Below are 16,852 nucleotides of genomic sequence, written 5' to 3'. Positions count from 1 at the left end.
AGTTCGAAGTCATTCATTTGTCAAAGATATTGTTAATAAACACAAAGCAAAAAAAACAACAGGAGAACTATCTAAAAAAGGATTACGTGCTAATATGAAACAATCACATAAACTGAAAGACAAATAATATATATATGTAGTTTTATAAAAGTTTTGAATACAAATAGTTGTTATAATATAAGTAGTTTGTAAATCATGTTTTTTTTCTCTTTTTTTTTGGTATAAGATCTTCAGACACATTTATTCAAGACTTTTTTTTTATATAAGAGCCTCTAGTATTTCCAGTGTTAAGCGAAACACTTCTTTGGATGCGTATTACATTAGAATTGTATCCAAACTGTTTAGCATCAGGGTTATCTGAATGTCGTCCTATTTGTCTTTGAGCACTGAAATATTTCTCTAATGGATCTTGACAAAATCTATTAGTAAGTACATAAGACATACCCTCTGCTAACAGAAACCTTGTAACTTCCACAATTGAGTTACATGTCATTATTAAGCCTTCATGAGTCTGATGTGAAATGAACATTTTAGCCTTAGCCTCATAAGAGTATTGACAACTAGAAGTATTGTCCACTCTTTCATCTATAGATCTTTTCCAATCTTTAAAATAATCCAAAAAATCATTTAAAAGGAAATTAAATCGTAAATCATTTTGGTCTGTGTATTTTTGAAGGAAAGGTTTTATATTAAAAATTATGTTCTTCAGGAGATCTACTGTTAACACAATCAAAAAACATGTCAATTTTTTCACAAAAACTAGCTGTCTCTTTATGTTCCTCAGTTCCAAAGGTTTTCAAAACAGATGCTACAGTTTGACTTAAAATTTGGGTAGCTAGTTTTACAGTCATAGCAGAATAAGAGTTTATGTGTATGTGCTCATTAGTTAACTTAGGCATAAGTTTTAAACTATTGTCTAAATCTTCATAATACAATTGAGTAATGTGCTGCCACAGTAAGTATTTTCCATTGTTCCACAAGTAGCGTGTACATTTTCCTGCGCCAGAGTTTAATAAGCAATTTCAAGCAGTTTTCATCAGGTGTGGTGGGTCTGCTACAAAGTATATGTATCTATATTTGGCATACAAATTTATTGTTTTAAAAATAACAGGAGTAATCATATCTCCACACATATAACGGTGAAGTTTAATCATTGTTCGGTCAACACTGTTCAATGATGTACAAAAAAAATCACTTATAAATAATCACTACAGATAATCTGTGAAATAAAGGAATAATCTGTTTGCAATATCACTTAGCAATAAACGCTGTTAAAAAGTTTGTGTGCACTGTCACGCTTCATTTACGCTCTATTTTTGTGTCAAAAGGTTAAACAATAGATTTTACGGAGTTTCCAAACCAGTTAAGTCTATAAACTATGCTGCAATAAAAGAAAAAAGATTATTTTACTTTACATAGTAAAATTTTACTTTATTTTAGTTAAAATATTTTTACTTTAATAAAGTAAAACTTCATTTTTAAAAAAAAGTATTTTATGAACTTCAAAAATGTGCAAGGACTTGAACCACAGCATTCCACTTCAGAACCCTGCAAGCTAACCACTTTGGCCACTAAGGCATATTGTTCAGGGAATGTTTTAACACTATTTAATAAACAAAAGACTTTATAAAATGGCAAATAAATGCTATAAATCAAAATTAAGGTCAAATTTAAATTAAAAGTAAAACAAATTTAAATTAAAAGTAAAACTTGATACATGCTTTAACATTACATGGTTTGAAGTTTACATAAGTTAGATGCATACACACTTGTTCATATTTTCTTATAAGAAAAAGTGCTGCAACTCTTTCTTGTTATTAATTTGTGTGTAATGGCTGTTGTGAGTTTCGTGTCAAATATACAAATAAATAACGGCAGCATTAAATTCAATAATAATATATTACAGAATAAGTACAATTACTGTACTTATCTTTTGTTTAGTTTTTTAGTATTAGTTCAGTGTTTACTTAATATATAATTGATGGAAACTTTAATTGATGTAAAAAGTAAAAGAAATAATTCTCAATTGGAAAAACAAAAACTTATTAGTTCGTGTAAAGTTGTGGTTTGTGGTTTTTTTTAAAATCAGTTAAATTTAAGTTGTGATTTAATTCAAGTCCTGCTAATATATATTTAAAATAAATATCAATATAATTAAGTCTGCAGGAAATAATAATGATAAAATAATAATTGTAATAAATTTTAATAAAGTAAATTAAACTACTTTAATTTATTTGATTTTTCAATTGTTTAGAAGTTTATTAGGGCTATTGTTTTATTTTAGAAATTAGGGTTATTACTGTATTTTTTTTGAAGATATTAGAGTTAAAATTGTTTTTTTTTAGAAGATTTTTAGAGTTATTGCTGTATTTAAAAAATATATATATTAAACTAAGAAAAAACTTAAAAATACTAGAGTTTTCTATTTGTTATACAAATTAATTCAAACTGCTTTAAAATAAGACAAAAGTTACTATGCTAAATGTTATATTTAATACAAAACTAATTAATGTCATTTTTTTTAAAAGTAATGCTTTTAACATTTGTTTTTTTTTAATCTTTTCAGAACATGGAATCTTCTAACTGGAAGACCAGCTTATACCACAAGTATTAAAGAAGGTCATTAAAAAAACATATAATTTGTATAGCTATCAATTGAAATATTCAATTCTAAAATTAACTTTATTTTACTAATACTGTATATATATATATATATATATATATATATATATATATATATATATATATATATATATATATATATATATATATATATATATATATATATATATATATATATATATATATATATATATATATATATATATATATATATATATATATATATATATATATATATATATATATATATATATATATATATATATATATAAAACCTTGGAATTAGGAAAAATGAGGTCAGCAATAAATTGCCGACCTCAAACTGTTAGAGGTTGGCAAAAAAAATTTGACACAAAGTGGCTACCATAAAACATAAAAATGTTAGCAATTTTTTTAGTCAGTCAGCAATTTTTTGCTGACCTCCAACATTTTAAGGTCAGCCTAATTCCGAGGGCTGATATATATATGTTTGTGTGTATATATATATATATATATATATATATATATATATATATATATACATATATATATATATATATATATATATATATATATATATATATATATATATATATATATATATATATATATATATATATATATATATATATATTATGGTCCCATTTTGTTAAATTGACTTACTTTTTGATCCATACAATGTTAGGAAAAATTGTTCTCCGGCATGAGCCATTTCATTGCGTTTGGCTTCTGGCATGATAAATGCATCAACGACTTTCTTTTTGCTTTGACAGTAAGGAAATGATGTTGAATCATATCCAGACATTTCATGCAAAAATAACAGTTGCCTAAAGCAGTCGCTAAAGGCTTGTCTCAGCTTCTTTGCACTTTAAGCGTTGTCTTGCTTAGTATCTTTTCCAGGCTCCATTATGAAAATATTAGTAGTTGAATCTGTTAGAGCCACAAGTAAATAGCTAGCTTATCTGTATTAATAACCCTCCTATCGATCTTACCTCTCAAGGCTGATGATTTGGTGATAGAAATTTATAATTCCAGTTTAACAAAAAATCATAATTTTTTGGTGGCTTAGCGCAAGCAGGACAAGCTGATTTTGAATTTAATTTGACAATTTTGTGAATTTAAGTAGTGAATTTAAACTCAAGCAAAGTTCACTTATTTTCTGCAAGCCATTATCTGAATAATGATAAGATTCTGCTGAAGAGTAACGTTCTTAATTATTCCTTTTTTTTAAGTTTTCTTGGATTATTTTTCACTACTGACCTCTCATAAAATACTTGATCAATTGCAAAGTTAGCATCCTGTTAGTTTATCCTGTTAGCTTTTTTTTCTACCTGTTTTCAATTTTTTTTTAGACACTTTCCACAATAAAAAAAATGAAAAGATTAATAATAAAAAAAACTATTTTTTAACCATATATATGTGTGTGATATATATGGTTAAAATATATATATACAGACACAAATATGGCAATATTATATTCAAGACTATGGAAAAGATGAATCTTTTGTTTTTTTTTATTTTTAGTTCTTAATTTTTAATCTTAAAATTAAAATACAATATACAGTAAAGGATAATAAAAGTAACATTACAGATTGTAAAGATTTTTTTTTCAAATTCTATTTGTTTTAAACAATTTTATCTTATGCAAAGTATTGTACAAATGTGTAACTATTTGAAAAGTTCATTAAAACTAACTTAACTTTGAGAATTGTTAGTTGTTTGGTAGAAGTTGTATTTATATACAACTGGAAATTGCAGATCAACCATGTAAAATTTTAAAGCTTAAAAAAACAACCTCCACATTATAGTAGCATATCTTTGTAGTACTATTAAGCTACAATTTCTATCCGATCCATGGGTACAGTTATTATGAATTACAATTAACTTTTAGTATTTTCATTAGTAATTAACTTATTGGTAAGATTTTGATCTCTTGAACAAAGCGTACATGTGAATAATTAATTGTCTATTAGTTTGTTTTTATATTTTTTTGGAACACTGATTTTTAAAAGTACTTTTTTTAACAAAAAAATTTGTAAAATTTTTAAAAATTTTGATAAATGTTCAATTTAAATTTTTGTTACAGTTGGAGAAATTATTCGTTGGTCGCCTAGTGGAGATAGTTATGCTGTTGTGGTTGGTTGCAAACTGACTGTTAATAAAATTACTGTATATCATTATCAAATTATTTTGTTTATAATTTGATCTTTAACATTTTGTTTTGATTATTTCAATGCATTTGTAGAAACATGAAAGTGGAAAAAGTACACACACACACACACACACACACACACACACACACACACACACACACACACACACACACACACACACACACATTTTTCAATAGAATATTGTTCTTGACTTGAGTTGGTATCATAAATTTTTGTTTTGTTGAAAAGTTTACTTGAGTAATCTGTCACTAATAATTTTTTCAAAATAGATTTTGCTAATAATTTTTACGAATAGTATTTATTTGTATTAAGGTTTGTAACATAAATTCTTCTTTAAATTATAAAAACAGTGAAACTGAAATAAGACAATAAAAATATACATATTTTTATATTATTTATAGGGCATTGATGAACCACATATATACACATGTGAAAAGTACATTTTGGCTATAGAATATCTGACTGTAATTTATTTTGTTTTATATATCAAGAACTTTTTATAAAATCCTTTTAATTGCTAATCTCATCTAAAAAGTTGTATGTATTGATTACATGTTTCATTTTTTTAGGACTCTATAATTATGCTTGCAGGCGAGTTTAATGATATCATTATTTACAATTTTCAAAAATCGTCTGTTTTGCAAAAACTTTGCGGACATAAAGTCAGGTTAGACTTTTTAACTATTCATGTTATTTGTTACTTAGAAGTTAAAACTTAAACTTAGTTTAAACTCAATGGTAATATTCAAAATTCAAAAAAAAGTTTTTAAAATTTTTTAGTTATATAATATATATATATGAACACGTGCGGTCGCATGGCTTATATGACCACGCATTAACTACTTTGTTTTGACAACTTGGCTACAGCTCCTTGAAAGTTAGCACGTTTAAAAAATGCACTAAAGATAAACAAACGATAAACTAAAAAAAAAAATACAAAACTAAATTAAAAAAATAAAAATCTTAACAAATAGTAAAATGAATCAAAAAAATATTAAATTTAAAAGTTCACTACAAAGAATTTAGAAAAAAGTTTCAAAGTTATTTAATCGTAGCCTAATTATTTCAAAACTTAATCATTTATAAATTTGAAACTTTGATATTTTCTAATATCTACAAAAAAACTAAAACATTTAAAAAAAATTATCGTTTGTAGAATTTGAACTCTTGACCAATGCTGATGTAACAGTCGTGCCACATAAATGGCAGAATCAACCTATGCACTACATTAACCTATGCGCTGCATCTATTATATAGGAAAAATTATTAGCTTTAAAAATTAATTGAAAGCTTTAAAATTAGTTTAAACTGTTAAGATGTTTCTAAATTAAAAATATATTAGTTTTATGCTTTTATTTTCTCTGGTTTATCCTTTATTTATTTTATCTTTTGTTAAATTTGTTTCTTCATAAAGATAAAATAAAAGTTAAGTTTATGGTTGGTTTATTTTTAGTTTTCTCTTGAAATTAGTTATTTCAGCGCATTCTTTAAAACAAATTGTAAAAATCAATATATGCAAAAAATCATGACCAAGTGTTGTCAAAAAAAATATTGTATGCGTGGTCATATAAGACGTGCAACTGCACACGTCTTGTGAAAAAGTTTGATATATATACATATATATGTATATATATTTATATATATATATGTATATATATATATATATATATATATATATATATATATATATATATATATATATATATATATATATATATATATATATATATATATGTAAGTAAACCAATATTAAAAAAATGCGTATTTAAAAAAAACATTCATAAGTAAAATATCATTTTATATAAAAAAAAAATGAAGCAAAATTACAGAAATATTTTTTAAAATTTTTTGAATAACTAAATGTTATAAAATAAAAAATTATTGGTTGGGCATAACAGTTTCTTTTACAATTCATAGAAAAACTTATTTAGAGTAAAAGGAGTTGCTATAGGCGATCAAGATGACAAAAAAGTCTTCATATTTACAGTTTCATCGGATGGAAATATTAAAGCATGGTGCTTGAATAAAGAAAATGTAAGTAAACGTTGTTATTTGATTTATCAATATTGAGAAAATCTTTGCTATTTAAGAGTTTAGAACTTTGGATAAAGAATTTCTAGGTAATACTGGGATGAAATAAATAACAAATGCACATTTACACAAAAAGAGGATCTGTAGCTGTTAGAACTTACCTTCTCCTAGATAAGTTATTTTACTAAGGAGAAACCAACCTAGAAAAAACTTATCTAGGAGAAAGAAAACCTAGTGGTAGTATTATTCTAGTGGTAGTATTATCCAAGCAGTAGTATATTCTCATCCAAGCAGTAGTATATTCTCCTAGTGGTAGTGCTCTCCTAGTGGTAGTATATATTCCTAGTCATAGTATTATCCTAGTGGTAGTATATCCTCCTAGTGGTAGTATGTTCTCCTAGTTGTAGTATTATCCTAGTGATAGTATATCCTCCTAGTGGTAGTATTACATTATGAAATACTCAGTCCTAATATGTAAAACAGGTTAATGCCATAAAGTACATCCAGCTGTTAAAAAAGTTCTTTTTTATAATCTAATATAAAAAAAGTAAAACAATAGCATTATAAAAATCATTGTAGTCAAGTGTAAAGCCATGTATCAAGTCTAAAAATAAACGAATTAAAAAATCATTTCTTTTAGTATTTCTTTTATTTTAGAGCTTCTGAATTTTAAATGATTACCTTATATAAACTTAAGTTCTGGCATAATAAAAATGCAGCAACAAGTTATTTACTTGTGATTAGGATTCACTTTTTTTTTTTTTGTTATTTCACCTTCCCAAGGCCCAGAAGGCCACTACAGATAAGGAGGCTACTTAATTGTGGTTATAACCCTCTCTCAACTCTATAACTCCGAAACACGAACCTTGACGAACAAGGCTGCTGTGCGGAGAAACAAATTGAGCGCGGTACTACCAGGGACGTGGTGGGGATCGAACTCGGAACCTCTCGCTTATGAAGCGAGCGCTCTACCACTACACCACTACCGCTTTGTTCTTTAGTATTGTTTTTTTAATTTCTCTAATATATTTTGTCATTAGTTTGCTTATTGTTATTTTTATAAATATTTATATTACTATTATTGACTACTTTTATCTATTATTGCTAATATTTATATTGTTATTATTATTGTTATTATAATTATTATTGTAATTATTAGTGTATTGTTGTTATAATAATAATTATTTTTATTACTGTCATTGTTGTTGTTATTTTATTATTGTTATATTATTATAGTATAACTTTTTATAATTACTACTGTTATTGATTTCTATACTATATTTATTGTTTTTATTATCACTATTTTTATTATTATTGAATTTGATTGGTGTTTACTTAATATTAGTACTCATTATTATTTGTAAATATCCTTGATGTAAGAACTTTTTATTCAGAAATATATTTGATTTGATTTGTGATTAGGGTTTTTACTTGTGATTAGGATTTTTACTGTTAAAATATTTTACAAAAATAAAGTTTTACAAATTAATTTTGTTTAAAAAATATCTTTATGCAAACTTTAATATAGTACGAGGATCATTCTTTGCTGGCAAATATTGATTTACCTGGAAGGCCCACATGTATAACTGTAAAGCAATCCGTTTCTTTGAAGTTACAAAATAAAGTTACTAACGAGATAACAAATGAATCAAATGAAACATATAAAAAACAGAAGTTAAAATTAGATCAGAAAAATGATATTACTGAAAATAATGTAGAAGTTAAACATAGTAAAAAGAAAACCAAAAAAGAAACTGGTAACAACAAAAAAGAAACTGGTAAATACACTGTTTATGTTGTTTCTAAACTTCTGTAAAATTTCGTATAAAATGTCTTATTTAAAATTTTTAGATATTCCAAAAAAGCGACTTAAAAATAAAACATGACAAGTATTGAAGGTATCGATTTATAACTTTGCATTATAAACAAACTTAGAAAAATAAATAACCTAACAAAAATTGACAGTGTTCATATAATTATACATTTTTTGCAATTTGACATTTTTGAATTTTGACACTTTTTGACAATTGCTGATTGTATTCAGGAGTAAAATTCTAATACTAGATTTATATATGCTAAAATGATTTTTTTTTTAAATGATGTTCTTCTTGAAAATATAAATTTTTTGAAAATAAAAATTTTTTTATTTATCATTATTTTGTTATTTTTGTATTTACTATATTTTTATTTATGTACTTTTGTTCACCTATTTATGTATTTTTGTATCCATATTTATGTTTTATTTTGCTCATGTTATGACTTTGATGTTAACATTTTTTTGCTATTGTGATGGTTTAGTTTTTTTGCTATTATGATGTTTTAGTTTTTAAAAAAATGTCTATTAAATTATAATTAAATCTTCAAAATAAAAAATAAAAAGTTATTCAGATATTATATGTAATATATATGTATATTATATAATTATATGTAAAAGTAGTTAATTTTTACTTTATTTATTTACATATTTAATTTTTTTTTCAACTCAAACAAAACTCAGTTGCTAATGATTATAATAATGATGATGATTCTATATAGTTTAAATCTTTTAAGATAATCTTTCTATGCTGAGCATTCAAGGAAACCATGGAAACCATATATTCAATTGATTGCAAAATTGCATTTGCTAATATTGCCTCTCTGTATTGTGTAATTTTTACAAATTACAAATTGCAAAATCGTTTCTAATGGATAGCATTAAATAACTTAATGAAATAAAATAACAATGGCTTTAAGTAAAATAAAATAAATGTAAAATAACAAATCATTATTTACATTTAAAACACGTGTGTTTAGATGAATGAAAATAAGAAAACTTTTTTAAATGATAAAAGAATAAGTTATAAGTAACTAAATTGTTTTCACTAAATAATAAATGTATGCAACATGAAAACTAGTTTCCTTGAAGGCCATCTCTTTCATTTTCTAGATGTTGGAAAATAATGGAGCTCCTTAAGTCCCAGATATTAGAGCTTTTCTCGAAATAGCTTGGAACTCTGCAACTAACAATGTTTGACTACATCATTAGAATGAAAAGTACAAAATAAAAAATACAAAAAGAAAATGCAAAATAAAGTTAAAATTAAACAAACAAAAAAATGAAAAAACTTTTTTAGATAAAAATCAGACAAACTAAACAAAATGGAAGTTTTAGAAGTTAATGTGAGTGATTTTAGCAATTATTGGTTGATTTGCTGTTTTCTGCAAACAAGTTAACAGGAAGAAATTGTTTATGAAAACTATAAACAAAATGTTGTTTGAATACGAGTTGCCAATAAAAGCACACTGAAAAAATAATGACAATTTAAACTTACTACTGTAACACTGTAGTTTGAACATTGATTTAAGGTGAGTTTGTCTATTAATTTTGGGTGAGATACAGAATCTAAGGCTTTTTCAAAGTCTATAAAAATAATATTGACTCTCTTTTTGCTTTTAACAGCAGTGGTCCACTTGTTTAAGATTGTCAACATCTGTGTACACTTGGATTTGTGCTTTGAAAAACTGCATTGATGAACAGAAATAACTTTATTTCTTAGAAAGTAATTTTTTTTTTAATCATTATAATTAGAAAGTAAATACATTTTTCAATAATAGGTTTCATAATTTTAAAAACAATGCATGTAATAAAAATACGTTTGTATTTTGTGGTTATTGGTGGATTTCCTTTGTTAAAAATTGGATATACTATGGCAGTTTTCAATATCTTTGGTATAACTTTTAATTATTGATAATTCAAATAGAATAGAAAAAGAAATATTTGATTTAAAAATGCGGTTAGACTTCCATCAGGTGATTTGGAAGATTAATGAAAACTTAAGAAGAAATGACTTAAAATTATTTAATGTGTGGTAGCAAATCTAAGACTTGTGCAATGCCATTATTGGTGACAAAAACAGGGTTAAACAAAGTGTTTGAAAGATATGATTTTTAATATTTATCTGTAATAAGAGATCCATCAGGCGTTGCTAGTGGAACTACCAAGTTAAGGCATTTAGAGTTTGACTTAACCAAAAAATAAAACTGGGTAAAAAAAATAAAACTGGTTATATAAGAGAGTACGTTTTATTCAGCATTATCATCATTTTTATTGTCTAAATTTTTCTCTCTAGAAATTTTTTAAATTTCTGCGTCATATAGACAATAAATCTTATATTTGGCCTGAATAGATATATTGGTGGTGCTTTTTTATTCTTTGTAGAAATTGAATTTTTGGAGGCTAGTTCATAAATGGTTAAAGGTTGGACATTAGTTTATTCTATTGTGAAGCACCAGACCATGTGAATGCACCTGACTATGTGAACATATGAGTTTAAATAGTTTCAAATAATTTGCAAGAATGTTTTATTCTTGCTTTTACTTGGCTAGCATATACCAACTAATTAAATGTTTAATTACACTGTAGTCTGCTTTCTGAAAATTGTATTGGATTATTTTTTTACTGAATTTAAGGATACACAAATAACATTTGATAGCAAAGTGCAATTGTCGCAGAAAACATTTTTTTGGTTGTTGGCTAGTATCAGTAATTCATCATGTAGTATTTTATAATTTTAAGCTTTTTAAGCTTTCCTATCATGTAGTATTTTATAATTTTAAGCTTTAATCTCTTTAATCTCAAAAATCCTCAGTTTTTTAGCATATGTTTATTACTAGAAGCTGTAGTGGTTGATCCAGGCACTTGAACTTGTTATTGTCATTGAGTTCATCTTTTGACACTGCTTTGTGGCACCCATGACTGAGTATTACCCATGACTAATTAATTATTTATGCTTTTGTTTTATACTTATACTTTTATACTTTTATACTAATGTTCAAAGTTTGAATTGTTGATAAAGTAACAGTTTTGCATTTTAGACTTTAATTACTGTTATAAATTAGTATGTTTATTTTTTTTATCATTTTTGTCTTAAAAAATTAAAACATACAGATAAAATAAACACAAACTTTTGCATCATTATAAATATAAAGTTTTCAGTGCAAAACATAACAAGCTTACAAAATAGTTTTTGTAGAACATTTAGAAAATTTACAACAGTTTTGCATAAACAACTTTGTTTTTTTCAAAATATTATATACAAAACAAAACAAGTAAGATTTTTCGACTTAAATTATGTGAGTTAAAAATATTTTTGACAAAAATTATGCAAGTTGAAAATATTTTTGATATAAATTATGCTAAAAATTTTTTAAATTTAGGTTATGCTAGTTGAAAAGTTAAAACTGTAATTAAAATATTTGTAATGGAAATAATTTATTTCCATCGCTGATTTATAAAATCAGTTCTAAAGGTTTGGGGATTTCTTAGGTTTTCACACGAGTAACTGTACCGAAGACGTTTTTCATAACGCTGACTTTTTGGCGTAACTTGCAGGGAGGGAGTTCTAGAAGTCAGTGATCTCTCAGGATACTTTATGAATATGTTTTCTTTTTGAATTTCTCTTTTTAGCTCTTCGTAACTTTTTTTATCCTGTTACAAAAACATTAGAAATTTTATTTAAATTTTTTTTAATGAAATAAATAAAATATATAATTTTGAGGTTAACATTTATAAAATAAATTAAACCTGTAATTCTGGATCCCATCTTTCAAATAGCTCAATAAATCCATTTGGTTCTAATCCTTGTTTGATTTGAAAGGTTCCTATTTCAGCCATGTTTCTGCCATTTGAGACATTTTCTAGGAATTCCTTTAAAATAAAAGGTTATTATTTTAGAGTTATATTTCTATAAAGTAATAGAATTTTTTTATTTTTTTTCAAATTTAAGTTTTACAGTTTGTTTTATAGTTTTTTTATTTTTTTTTAATAATTTTTGTAAAAAGAAAATCTGACCTTTAATGTATCCCAAGCTCTTTCCTTTTCCAATCTGTTTGCGAATTTTCCGACCCAAACAAAAACCTTTACCAATTTAACAGTAAACAAATAGTTTAATTATACAAAAAAAAAAAAAAAAAAAAAGGATTTGTTGTCATAAATTAATTTTTAAAATTTAAGTATACTATCAATTATTGAACACAATTTTATTTAATAAATTTGTACCTGGTTATAATTAATAAATTTGTACCTGGTTATAATTAATAAATTTGTACCTGGTTATAATTAATAAATTTTTACCTGGTTATAATGATCTAAGATCATGACTTCATCAGCATTCAGATCCTTTAAAAATCAACATATATATTTTTTTGTAAATAGAAAATATTAAATTCTTATTTGTATAAGTAAAAAAAGAATTCAGTTGTTCACAATAACTGTAAAGAAATAAAATGACAATTAAATATCCTAATAGAACATTTTTTTTTTCTGATTTTTTAATCAACTGGTTTATAACTCAAGCTTCATTAAGGCTATAAGTGTTTTTACGTATTTGAGATGGTAATACATTCAAAATTCTTTTACTAGATTTAAATATGTTGGTTTAGAAGTAAAGAGTCATTTTTAATAGATTTAAATATGTTGGTTTAATTCTAAAGTATAAGACACAAATGATATAAAAATGTTTCTTTTATAATCTTTACTCAATTGAGAAATATTCTAATTAACTGGCAATTTTGTTGTGTTTACTTTTTATGTGGAAAACTGGTTGTTGTTTTTTTGCTTATTGAGGTTCTCAATAATCAAGAAAATGTCACTTCTGTGCTATGACATTTGTGCTATGTCACTTCTGTGCTGTTACTTCTCAACTTGAGTGACAAAAGTGACCCCAGGTTTATTTTTAGTCAATTTTAGATGAGCAAAAAATATCTGTGTACTTTTTTCAAAGAGCACAAAAAATCTTCTTACCTATGTCTTGGAATTTAAAAAAAAAAAATCTAGTTGACTGCCTGACTCTGTTTATTGCTATAGTCTTTGACACAGTTTATATATTGTATTACTATTTGTCTATGTTTGTGATATTTGTATGTGGGTCATTCCATATGAAATCATCAAAAAAATGTCATCCTTGTGTCTTGGAATTGATTCATTTTCACATAGTCCATAATGAATAAATGCTAATTTCTAACTAAAAGTTACACATTGGTTTTTAAAATATCATCATTTGAAATAATGTAGATTTAACATATTTGCGATAATCTGAAGAGACAACAAAGCAACTTTGATGCATTATGTTTCAATAAAAGCTAAAAGGATTTTTCTAAAATTTGGAACCTCAGTAAAACTTTGCATAAGGAATTCTTAAATTAAAGACTTGATAGTCTCTAAAAGTGCTTTGTTTATTCAGTTATTCATATTTAAAGAAAGTTTATTCAATGCAAAAAGGGAGGGGAGGGGGGTTGAAGAAGCCCCTCCTTATGCATTGAATAAATTAATTGTATCAAAGCTTGTTTTTTTACAACTTATTGTTTTTGAACTAATAGAAATAAAATAATACATGCATACTTGTGCTAGAAACCATTCTCTTGCCTAAGTATATATTTTTTATTTGTTCTTGCGTTAGGTTGGTTTCAAGTTGTGTTTGAGTTAGTTATAACCATTATAGTAACACAATATAACATATTATAAGTAACACAAACATTTTGGTTAAAAAATGTTTTCTTTATAAAATAAAGTACAATATTAAAAAATTAAAATTAGCTATTGTTCCAGTTATAACTTTGAGCCACATTCTGGACAACATATTGATAATTTTCAGTGAGTATCATAAAATCTAATTAAAAAATAAAGTATGCATTCATTTTAGTTAAGATTTTAGTTTAGAAAATTTTGAATCTTTGTGCTTTTGCGATGCATGTATGTGTGGTCAATTTTGTGGCATAAAAAATCAATTCATTTAGTGGCAATTATTGTTACAGTTGTACAATCAGTACCCTGTCATTGCTTAAATGCCATATCTTCTTGCTAAAAACACTTGCTTTTAACAACTTTTTAATGCTTGATAACCAGGGCGTTAGTCACATTATACCCTACATTATTTCCATGTAGGATAATCTAAGCATTTCCAAAATAATTTTTTTTCCCTAAGAGAACAAAAAATTAAAGCTATAAATTCTGTCTAATTTATATTCTACTTAATTGTATCAATGAAAAATCCTGTAATTTTTCTAATGCCACATTTTTAATTGTTAATTCCATAATCTTAGATGTTTATTTATAAAAAATTTTTTTTTAATGCAAGTCTTTGTTTGTCTTTACTACATAAGTGTTGCCAAATATAATATAAGGGTTTTAAAAACTGAACTCATTTTTCCAAAGCACTTTAATTCTGAAAAGAAGTTGTTTTTTGTGTAAGTATAAGTGTGTGATTTGATTAAGTATTAGAAAAACAAAGCCTGAGTCTATGTTTTTTAAGTAAAATTATTTAAATCAATATTTTTTGAATAAAATTGAGTAAACAGTCTCTTCTCCTAATAACCTCAAGATCTCAAGATTTCATCTCTTGAGATCTTGAGGTTATTAAGTCCTCAGAATACAATACCTCAAGAAAAAATCTATACAAGTTTTAAATTTTAGGATAATTTTTTAAGCCATTTTCAAAATACTGTTCAAGTGTCTAATTTACTTTGTCGTAATTTTAGATTATCACAAAATGCTAAATCAGCATTTTTTTTTCAGATGTTTCTAAAGAAATCAATTAGTATATTTGTGTATTTGTATACAGTTGTAGTATTTTTGAATTATCATTTATTATGGGTTTCACATAAAGTTGAAATAAACCAATTCTAAGATATAAAGGTGGCATGGTAAATAAAGATGACATGGTAAATGAAGGTAACATTGTCTAAATGATTTCATTTGAAATTTCCCAATGAATGTTCTCTATTCAATAAATTAAAAAATAAAACCAGTATAAAAAATCTTAAACAGATTAGAATAATTGATAAAGTTTATTTAAAGTTCATAATATTTTAAATACCTTTTGATCAAATGGAAATATTTCATTGAATTTACCCAACTTGTTAGAATATTTGTATAATCTCAAGCCATCTCTTTTTTTGATTGCTTTCTTTAATTAAATGAAAATAATGAATGAATATATTTCATAACATTATTTTACCTAAAATTTTATTATTATGAAAAAAAAAGAAAAAGAAGTACCTCTTGTTTTTGTAAGTTATACTTTTGCATTCCACCTAAAGCCTTCCAAAATTCTTTTGGTTCAAATCCTTCTTGAACAATGATGAGATCCCTTAATAAAATGAAAATGACTTTTTTAAATAACTTGTAAACTTTTTCTACAAATTGATACAAACTGATCAATTTCCTTATGTAAACCAAATTAAGTTGGTAAACTTCTTCTAAAAACTGAAACAAGCCGATCAATTTTATAAGCTGGTACATGCTGATAAAAATCTGTTTAAAAACTAGTTTGAGCGTTCTGTAAACTTATGCAGATCAACTTCTTATAAAACTTATAAATTTCTTTATATTGAACTTTTATTAATTATCTATTACTTAAATCAGTATTTCATACCCATTAGGTGCAATTCGATCTGCAACTAATTCTCCATAATCTTTTTCAAGTTCACTTGCAAGCTTTTGACAAAAAATGAAACAGTTTGATTATGCTTTGTCATACACAAAAATAACTTTAGCTTATTTTAAATCTTTCTTTCTTACAGTTTTTAAGTATATTTAATTGGCTTACCTTTCCTTCCCATACATAGGTTTTTTTCCCAAGATGCAACAAAAATATATTGTCAGAATGAAGAAGCGATCCATGAGGTGGTATCTAAATGATTTTTTTTAAAAAAGATTAAACGCACATTTTTTTTATTAAAGTTTATTTTAGTAAAAAAAAAAAAAATTGTAAGACCTGTCTCACTAAAGTGTTGTATGGTATAGTTCCCTTGATATGGTAAAAAGAAATTTTGTTATTTGTATTAAAAAGTTTATTTTTTGGTTTGCTGACGACATTTTTTTCATCATCAAAATCCTGTGTGTTTTCCTAGTAATATAAGGAAATAAAATTATTTTATTTTAATTGTATTACCTAAATAATATATTAGTAAAATTTGCGCAGCAAATTAAATCAAATAAAGAATGTTATTAAAAATATTAGGCGTAATATAAAAAAAAATTTTTATTTACATTATCAGTGTACAAAAAG

At 24.9% G+C, this 16,852-nt stretch overlaps 2 protein-coding genes across 2 annotated transcripts in view; one reads left to right on the top strand and one right to left on the bottom strand.

Moving 5' to 3' along the window:
• Positions 1-16,852, top strand: part of LOC100207312 (p21-activated protein kinase-interacting protein 1-like) — a 53,733-nt gene that overhangs the window by 28,443 nt on the left and 8,438 nt on the right. The window contains exons 6-12 of the mRNA XM_065814188.1: positions 2,567-2,619; positions 4,688-4,770; positions 5,177-5,239; positions 5,345-5,442; positions 6,707-6,809; positions 8,335-8,584; positions 8,658-8,704. Of these exons, the coding sequence (XP_065670260.1) occupies positions 2,567-2,619; positions 4,688-4,770; positions 5,177-5,239; positions 5,345-5,442; positions 6,707-6,809; positions 8,335-8,584; positions 8,658-8,692 (685 nt within the window). The 3' untranslated portion in view covers positions 8,693-8,704. The remainder of the gene's footprint in view (positions 1-2,566; positions 2,620-4,687; positions 4,771-5,176; positions 5,240-5,344; positions 5,443-6,706; positions 6,810-8,334; positions 8,585-8,657; positions 8,705-16,852) is intronic.
• The window catches only part of LOC100207414 (villin-1), a 35,057-nt gene continuing 30,256 nt past the window's right edge, over positions 12,052-16,852 (bottom strand). Inside the window, exons 16-24 of the mRNA XM_065814187.1 lie at positions 16,559-16,690; positions 16,391-16,474; positions 16,217-16,278; positions 15,841-15,931; positions 15,659-15,748; positions 12,919-12,963; positions 12,637-12,702; positions 12,370-12,492; positions 12,052-12,273 (exon numbers count right to left, since the gene is read on the bottom strand). Of these exons, the coding sequence (XP_065670259.1) occupies positions 12,058-12,273; positions 12,370-12,492; positions 12,637-12,702; positions 12,919-12,963; positions 15,659-15,748; positions 15,841-15,931; positions 16,217-16,278; positions 16,391-16,474; positions 16,559-16,690 (909 nt within the window). The 3' untranslated portion in view covers positions 12,052-12,057. The remainder of the gene's footprint in view (positions 12,274-12,369; positions 12,493-12,636; positions 12,703-12,918; positions 12,964-15,658; positions 15,749-15,840; positions 15,932-16,216; positions 16,279-16,390; positions 16,475-16,558; positions 16,691-16,852) is intronic.

Source organism: Hydra vulgaris, chromosome 12 (assembly GCF_038396675.1).
Source record: "Hydra vulgaris chromosome 12, alternate assembly HydraT2T_AEP".
NCBI classification, from domain to species: domain Eukaryota; kingdom Metazoa; phylum Cnidaria; class Hydrozoa; order Anthoathecata; family Hydridae; genus Hydra; species Hydra vulgaris.
This window is presented reverse-complemented; position numbering and strand designations above follow the sequence as displayed.